The 8,732-nt window shown below is 41.9% G+C and overlaps 1 protein-coding gene and 1 non-coding gene across 2 annotated transcripts in view; one reads left to right on the forward strand and one right to left on the reverse strand.

Annotated features, from left to right (window-relative positions):
- Jpt2 (Jupiter microtubule associated homolog 2) overlaps window positions 1-5,132 on the forward strand; it is a 23,542-nt gene extending 18,410 nt beyond the window's left edge. The window contains exons 4-5 of the mRNA XM_008856190.3: window positions 1,784-1,832; window positions 2,705-5,132. Coding sequence (XP_008854412.1) covers window positions 1,784-1,832; window positions 2,705-2,892 — 237 coding nt within the window. The 3' untranslated portion in view covers window positions 2,893-5,132. The remainder of the gene's footprint in view (window positions 1-1,783; window positions 1,833-2,704) is intronic.
- Window positions 5,133-7,408: 2,276 nt separating this feature from the next.
- Window positions 7,409-7,530, reverse strand: LOC115068129. Its single transcript, XR_003847507.1, has one exon. It is a non-coding gene; the product is annotated as a small nucleolar RNA SNORA14 (small nucleolar RNA).
- Between the last annotated feature and the right edge of the window lie 1,202 nt (window positions 7,531-8,732).

Raw genomic sequence — 8,732 nt, forward strand, 5'->3', positions numbered from 1 at the left:
GAATTGGCTAGGCAGTTAGGGTAAAAAGACCCCAAAGAAATGTAGCCAGTTTCTTCGCTAAAAGTCAAAATGTCCTTGGGCCTGTTAGCGACATGCTCTTTCCAAAGGCCAAAAATGTCGAAAGTATTTGAGAGCTTGTATCTAATCCTTAAAAGATTTTAGGGATACCTCTTCAGAGGGGGAATGTTAGAGTAGCCAAAAGCCCCATAAAAATAGCCGGGCGTGGTGGCGCAGGCCTTTAATCCCAGCACTCGGAAGGCAGAGGCAGGCGGATCTCTGTAAGTTCAAGGCCAACCTGGTCTATTTAGTGAGTTCCAGGACAGCTGGAGCTACAGGGAGACCCTGTCTCAAAAATACAAATAAATAAGTAAATAAATAAATAAATCGACCGGGCGTGGTGGCGCATGTCTTTAATCCCAGCACTTGGGAGGCAGAGACAGGCGGATCTTTGTGAGTTCGAGGCCAACCTGGTCTACATAGTTCCAGGACAGCTGGGGCTACAAGGAGACCCTGTCTCAGAAAGACAAAAAAAATAAAAGGAAGAAAAAAGAAAAAAAAAATTAAAGAAAGAACTACTGTATAACCCAGCAATTCAGTGTGTACCCGAAAGACTTAAAGTTTTATACCTTTTTCATAGCAGTATTATTCATGTAGCGAAAGATGAAAATAATCTGACTGTTCATGAGCAGATGAGTGGATAAACCAAATGTACTTTAGCTACATATTCAGATGTTACATTGCCCAAACAAGAAGTTCTGATATATACTCTGATTAAGCTTGAAAACATGCTAGTGTTGTAAAATTTAACTTTGAGTTAAAATTTTTTTATTCTGTTTATTATTTTATGTGTATGAATGTTGCACCTACATGTTTGTAGGTGCATGTGTGTCATGCAATGCATGCGGGATCCAGAAGAGGATGTTGGATTCCCTGGAACTGGAGTTACAGGTTGTTGTTAGCTGCCATGTGGGTGCTGGGAACTGAACCCAGATCCTCTACAAGAGCAGCCAATGCTCTTTACTGCTGAGCCAACTCTCCAGCCCCTTAACTTTGATCTTTTAAGAAATCATTAATTTTTGAGGTTTTGAGCCTGGTGTAGTTGCTTTTTAAAAAGCCATATCTTGGGCTATATATATGAAGAAATAAGGTAGCTGGGATTTATTTCAGGATAATCCTGAAGAGGGACTGAATGAGAAGGTGTGGTTGAGACAAAGATGGCAGTGAGCTGATGTTACTATAGCAATCCAGCAAGTTACATGTGCATCAGTCACAAGTCTACTGTTTTTCTTTGTTTCATGGTACTCGAGCTCAAACCCAGAGAGACTCTTGCATGCTAGGCAAGGACTTAATTGTTGAGCAACACTCTAACCTTCTACTTAAAATTGTCCTTAGTATAGGCATTTTAAAAATTAAAAATCAGGAACCAGGTGTGGTGGCGCACGCCTGTAGTCCCAGCACTGAGGAGGCAGAGGCAGGCAGATCTCTGTGAGTTCAAGGCCAGCCTGGTCTACATAGTGAGTTCCAGGACAACTGGGGCTACAGGGAGACCCTGCTTCAAAAAAAAAAAAAAAAAAAAAAAAAATTAAAAATCAAGCAGGTTTGGTACTGCAAGCCTGTAATCATGCCTATTCAGAAAACTAAAGCAAGAGGCTCATAAGTTCAATGCCTGCCTGCTCCAGTGAGTGAGTTCAAACCTAGTCTTTGACAACTTAGTGAGACCCTGTCTCAAAATTAAGATTGTCTCCTTGGATTAAGACTAACTTGATGGCTTATCTTGTTGCAGGATCACATTTTACTGTGTGAAGGCGAAGGCTCTAAATCTGTCCTGAAAGGTGAGCTTATTACCTGGACCTTCTGTGTGACTTCCCTCTGAAAGAGTTGCAGATGTAGATGGCAAACAATGGCAGCATTTCTCTGTACCTTCCAAGCCATGTGACCAAAACAAGCACAGGAGAGTGTATTACTGAGAGAATTTTGTGTTTGAAGAAAGCTAGGGATATGAGCATAGTTACTTCTAATAAAACTTTTAGATTTTCTAAGCTCTTAGAAGCTCATTACATCAGTGTGAAGGACAGGGATCCACAACTTTTCATGAGTTCCAGACCAAGGCAGGTGGTGGTAGAACTCAGAAGATCATGGGGGTAGAGGAGTAGATGTGATGCCTCTTTGTAGCAAAGAGAACTGGAGCATCTTGACTCATCCACCCAAGTGCCAGCTGCTTTGGCTTTAGGCTGAAGTTCAGGGTTGGAGTCACATGTTCTGTGAGCTGACTAGTCACTATTTCATGCAACTGATCACTAAGATACCTTAAAAATTGATTGATTAAAAATACCCTGAGCAATAGTGACAGGAATTGTGGCTTAGGCCCCCAGGTAAGGTATAAGCACACTCCTTTTCAAATTTACTCAGAGTACTTACTTATACTTAAGGCAGAAGAAATGAATGGAGTGCACAAGCAATAGAAAGAAAAACATTTAGGATGATATGAAGTGTTTATAGCAGTCGGACCAACTTTGTGCTTGAATCTATAACTATACCTACCACTCATACTGAATAGTTTTGGTATAAAAAAGCCTGACCTTACCTCTTCTCCTTTCCTGTCTCCTTGTGAAATTTTTACCAACTACTATGTGACACTGCAGCTTGCCTGACAGTGAGTGTAGCGTCTGCCTCTAATGGATATTGTGTTGACTTTGTCCCACAGCTGCAACAAGCTCCATGCCCCGAGAAGAGCCGGGTAAGAAGGACAGCCCAAGAGAAGTGAATCATGCCAAGATGCCGGAGCCCACACCCACAGTTGACAGCCATGAGCCTAGGCTGGGCCCTCGGCCTCGTTCCCATAACAAGGTCCTAAACCCACCAGGAGGCAAATCCAGCATCTCCTTCTATTGAGAAGCTCCTGCTTTGCCTATAGCCAGACCAGACACTCAGAGATAGGGTATTGAATGTTAGCATTTCCTTTAACCCATGTGAGTCAGGGTGGGTGAGGGTTTGTCACAACTGGGGCTGGCTGCTCGTAGGCTTTATTGCTATGGAGAGAACTGCACAGAGGACTTGTGCCTTCCAGACTGTCAAATATATCTGTGGGAATAAAGTGAGAATGGTGTCCATTCTCCAGTTCTCTATCTGGAGCAAAACTATAAGAAGGGGGAGGGCAGGAGAAATGGTGCCCAGTAGCAGGAGGATTGGTGGGAACTACCTCATCCTTGTATTAGCAGTCTGCTGACTGATTGGGCATGTAGGAACAGTTGGAAAAAAAAAAAAAAAAAACCCAGAATACCTGTCCCTTGTGGGATGGTGGAGGAACACATAAGCAAAAAATTCTTAAGATGGGGTAGTGTCTACATTAAGCCCTCTCTTTCAGGATGTGCTTATCACCAAAATGGCTTCCACTTCTGAGAGTACCTCTGAAATCCAGTATCTCCTTTTCCTTTTTCCCCTCAGTATGTCATGTCCTACACTTTTGAAACATCCTGATTGCTCTTTTTGGTAGCAGTCAAGAGGAACCAAACAGTTATCCTCAATCTTGTCCTGTGTGGAAGGTTTTATACCCTGATCCTCTTGAGTTGTCCTGTTCATGCATCTAAAACCATAGCCAGGTCTCAAGTAGTAGACTGTCTTCCTCTGTAGGAGCTGACTTGGTTCTTGACGTGCCAGGTTTGCTTGTGGATTGTTCCTTCTCTTGCTCTCATTAGCCTTAAGTATAGATCTTTGTTCCTCACCAGTGATGCCGAGTTTCCCATCTATGGCTCTTCCTATACATGAGGCCCCTGGCTTATACAGGTCCTAAAACCTCAGCTGTGTCCTGGTGCTGTGTGTATTTGTTTTTTTTCTTGCTTTGTTCCTGTAGTTGGTGGGAAGAGCTGCTAAAGGACCTTCAGGTGTTAGGTTGGTTTCTTTACCAACATCTGAAAAGCTATTCTTAAGTTTCAGGTACACCAAACTCAGAAGAGCTGTCTTGGTCACCTTTAAAAAGCTTTAGATCTCTCTATCATGTTCATAAACATTGTTCCTTAGGCCTAAAGTCACAACTGTCATTTGACAACAGTGATACTGGGCTGGCATAGTTACCTTACTTCATCTGTCAGAGGTCCCTCCTGCTCTTCCCCACAGGGTTCCAGCTTTAGTTCCCTGCTTCCTTTCTGATGGGCATCTGTGAGAAGAGGTTCTGAGTGATGCCACTTTTGCTTTGAGTGCCTACAAAGTTCATAGCAGTTGTCAGTAATGTCCTCACTAAATTCTGGAAAAGCAACAACTCTACAGTCTCATTCACACTGACCTGGATGCTTTAAGTGCCTGCAAAAGCCACTTGCCAAGCTCTGTTTCCTATACTTGGTCCATGAGCGGTCTGTACATGGCTTTGACAACCAGAGTTTTCTCCCTTTAGTTGGCCTGCAAACTGGAGCCAAGAAACTCTATTCCATGTGATTCTGCAAGAACTCAAATGTGTTGTGGTTCAAAGTCATTAATGAGAATGTTGTTTGGAATTCAGAGCATTTATTCCATTTTCTTAAATGTCATAAATGATGTTTATTTAACCCAGACACTAACTTGTTTAGCTTATAAGGAAATACTACAGTGCTAGAAATGAATCACCTTTTCTAACTTAAGTAGGAAATTATTTGTGAATTCCAAATTGGATTGTCGAGAAGAAATCTGACCTCACTCTGGTGTCCCTGGGGTTAGCCCAGTGAGAGGAAAGCTCCCAGCTCTATCCCCATCAGCAGTTGGTTTACTCAACTCCCCATCTCCCCATTTTCTCTTTTCTTTCTCAAGGCTGGGCTCAAGGCCTGAGCAATCTCCTTTCCTATAAGGAGCAAATGGGATATTGCCCAACTGGGTCCAGTGGCACATGGTTATCACCTGCATTTGGAAGGTGCTGTTTGCATTAGGGACTGCCTGTATGCGGACACATGTTGTTCTCGCCCTCCAAGCTACATTGAGAAATTATTAGTCTCATTTTTATTAAGCCTTAAAATTTTTTAAGTGCATTTGGTGCCAACATTTTTCTAGAGCTGTATCAGAACAAGAAACCTGTCTTTACATCACAATGCAATTTTGATAGGAATCTTTTGTTATTTTTATGAGGCAGAATTGGGTATGACATTTGAATTAAACTTAGTAACCATGTACTCATAGTCTGTGTGTATTTGTATGTGTTCCTCAGCAGTCAATCTTGGGGCTGAGGGTTGAGGGGCAGGGGCAATGCCTGAAATCTGATCCTTATGGTTTTTTCATTAATAAAAGTTTAGTCCTCCACTCCTAGCCCCCAATATAGAGATGCACAAGTTTATCTTCTCAAAGCTTTGAACAGAAAGAATGAGGGAAATGCTATAAACTATTATTAATAGTTTAAGATTTCTGTAAGTATATTCTTTAGGACAGATGGTATGAGAGAACTCAACCTCTTCCAATTTGGCTTTGAGATGTCCCAGTGACCCAGTAACAAGCCTTGTTCTGAGTAGGTAAGCTGCCTAGCAGTTTTTTAAGATTGAAGTCCAGTAGAGAAAGGACAGGTTGGCTGTTTTCATGTGTTCAGCAAGCAAACTCATATCCTCATATATATTATATGGGATTAGTGGGGTTGTACATCATTCTTTGACTGCTGGACTGGGGCTTCAGATAAAAACAAGGCCTCAAAAAAAAAAAAAAAAAAAGCTGATGTGTTACCTGAAACACCATCTTGCTGGTCTACATACAGTTGGAAATGTGTGTTCCATGAACCAGGTTGGGCATTGGCAGTACATTGTCTATTAATAGCAGCTGTGCCAGCTCTAGGCATACACTGAAAGATGTCATAACATACATCTCCAGAGGCCAGACAGTGACTCTACCTGTGTTAGAGTGAAGACAAGAAATTCAAGTCTCCTAGTTCAGAAATAACACTGGTTCTTTTGATGTGGAATGTCATTGTTTTTATGTTAGCTCCTTCTGGACTAGCATTCTATTCCTAATTCCTAACATCTAGGCTATCATTAGTAATTCGTCTTGCCTTAAGCATAACTATAAAGTGCTTTTCTGAAGACCAACTCATGAAGAAATGAAAGGGACATTATAGGGATCCTGGGGACTTTGGCAAGTATTAGGGACTTAGTGATTTTGAAAACTTTGAAATGTGTTTGCCTATCTTACATTTTAGGGCCTTTTAGTAGGATAAAATATTCTAATTCAGCTTCCAATTTTCAGCATCAAACCAACTACTATTCAATAGATATCAAGAATTATGTCATTTTATTAAATTTTTCATGAAGAGATGGTTTGGATTAAATGTGCTTGCTGCTCTTGCAGAGGAATTCAGGTTAGTTTCCAACACCCATAGTGCCTGGTTCACAAACACCTGTAACATCAGCACCAGAGCATCTGATGCCCTCTGGCCTCCACAGGCCACCTGCACTTACATGCACACACATACCCCAATATGCACAGTTTTAAAAATCTTTTTTAAGGACTCGTGTGAATATTTTGCCTGTATGTATGTGCATTCTGTGCAGAGATGGCTCAGTGGTTAAGAACACTTGCTGTTTCTGAAGAAGACCCAGGTTCAGTTCTGAGCAACCTACATGGTGGCTCATAACCAGCTATATGGAAATGAGTGTACTTACATACAGGCAGATACTTACACATAAAAGAAATTTTTTTTTGGTAACTCTGTATTTATAAAATGAAAAGCTCTATCAAAATAACACTTTCACTGGGGAAAAAAACAATGGATCTACTCAAAGTAAACATTCACTTTGGTAGATTTCAGTGTAGGACAGTCCATAACAAGCATATTTGCCCTTATTTCCCCTGAGCTGCTCAACCTCCAAGTTAAGAATTTGTGTGTGTGTGTGTGTGTGTCTTTTTGAGACAGGGTTTTCCTGTAGCCCCAACTGTCCTGGAACTCACTATGTAGACCAGGCTGGCCTTAAACTCACAGAGATCGCCTGCCTCTGCCTCCCAAGTGCTGGGACTACAGGCGTGCGCCACCACGCCCAGCTTATGTTAAGAATTTTTAAAATCATTTAAACAGATTTTATCATGTTGCTAACTGGGTCATTCCATATCATCTTCAGCCAAGCTCTGAGCACTTAAAATTCTCTGATGGTTGGAAGCTTGGTCAGATGCAGCTGGAACACTGGTGGTGGAAGAGTCTGCTGTAATATTTGGCAACAGCTGCTGAGGCTGTCCACACACAGCAACTGCCATTCGTCAGGGGGTCTACAACTTTCTCATATTCACCTTGAGCTAACTCCTCACCAAGCTGTATTTCTTCAAGAAAGAATTTCTGAACAGCTTCAGCATCTTTAAGATCAGGTAGCTTGGAAAGTCTAGCTCTCTCCTTGGCAAGTTTCTGCTTCCTTGAAGTTTAAGGGCGGCCCACGCTGGTTAAGGGGTGCCACGATTTTCCTCTGATGAACCACCTAAAAGATATCACAGGTATGAAATAAAGCTGAGCCACGCGAGGCGCGGCCCTTTGGACTTCCCACGGTCTCTCTAGCATTCACTCATATCTTGGAGGCGCCTTAAAAGAAATTTTTAAAAATACATCTTTAGGGGCTGGAGAGATGGCTCAGCAGTTGACAGCATTGACTGCTCTTGCAGAGGACCTGGGTTCAATTCCCAGCACCCACATGGCAGCTACTAATGTCCTTAACTCCAGTTCCAGGGAAATCCAAAGCCCTCTTCTGACCTCGGAGGCATTGCACGACAGAGGTGCACTCACATACATGCAGGCAATGCACTTGTACACATTAAAAAAAAAAATCAAGTTTTTTTTTCATTTGGTTTTGACCAGTTTCAAGCATCAAATCTGTCCTAGTTATATGCATAAGGGTCTTTTTTTCTTTCCCAAGTTTATGTCCCAGTCATCATACAGTGGTGCCCTATTGTATGCAGTGTTCTACTTAAGAAGTTTACAGGTTTTGAGTTACTGGGAAACAAACACCTAAAGCAAAGTGCTAAAACAGCAACAACAAGCTTGCATTGTAACTTGTTTACCAGGAAGAATTACATATTTCACCCATTTATCCTGGTTCTTAGTTTTGACAATTTAAAACTAATAGGGTAACATTTGTTATTGCATGTACTCTTGCAGTATGTCCCTTTTACATGCTAGCTTTGATAATATGTAGGTGGATAATAATGTAGGTTCAGCTTAGCAGGCTTGGAAAGTTAAACCAGTATCAAAACCCAGGCAACCCTAAACCAGTGATTTCTTAAATGTCTCTATAGCAAATTACATATATATTTAAAAAATATTTATTATTTTTATATGTATGTGTGTATTGCCTGCATGTAGGTAAGTGCACCCGTGTTGTGCAAAGCCCACGGAGGACAGAAGAGGCTGTCTGTCCGATCCCCTGGAACTGGAGTTATGGACAGTTAGCTGCCATGTGGGTGCTGGGATTCCAACCCGAGTCTTCTGCAAGAACAGCCAGTGTTCATAACTGCTGAGCCATCTCTCCAGCCCCCAGCTAATTATATTTTTTAAGGGGGGGGGAGCATGAACAATGTTTAAGTGTTCAGGGTGTCATCTACAGAAGGGTTCACAGGTGAAGGGTAGGATATGGGGGCTGGAAGAGATGTCTCCCAGGGTTTAGGAGCACTTGCTGCTCTTCCAGAGAACCCCCATTCAGTTCACAGCACCCATAAGGGAGGCTCACAACTGGCTGTAAGTCCAGTTCTACAGGATCCAATGCCCTTTTCTGGTCTCAAGTACTATGCACCTAAAATCTTTTTTTTTTTTTTTT

Source organism: Nannospalax galili, unplaced genomic scaffold (assembly GCF_000622305.1).
Source record: "Nannospalax galili isolate Female #2095 unplaced genomic scaffold, S.galili_v1.0 scaffold668, whole genome shotgun sequence".
Taxonomy (NCBI): domain Eukaryota; kingdom Metazoa; phylum Chordata; class Mammalia; order Rodentia; family Spalacidae; genus Nannospalax; species Nannospalax galili.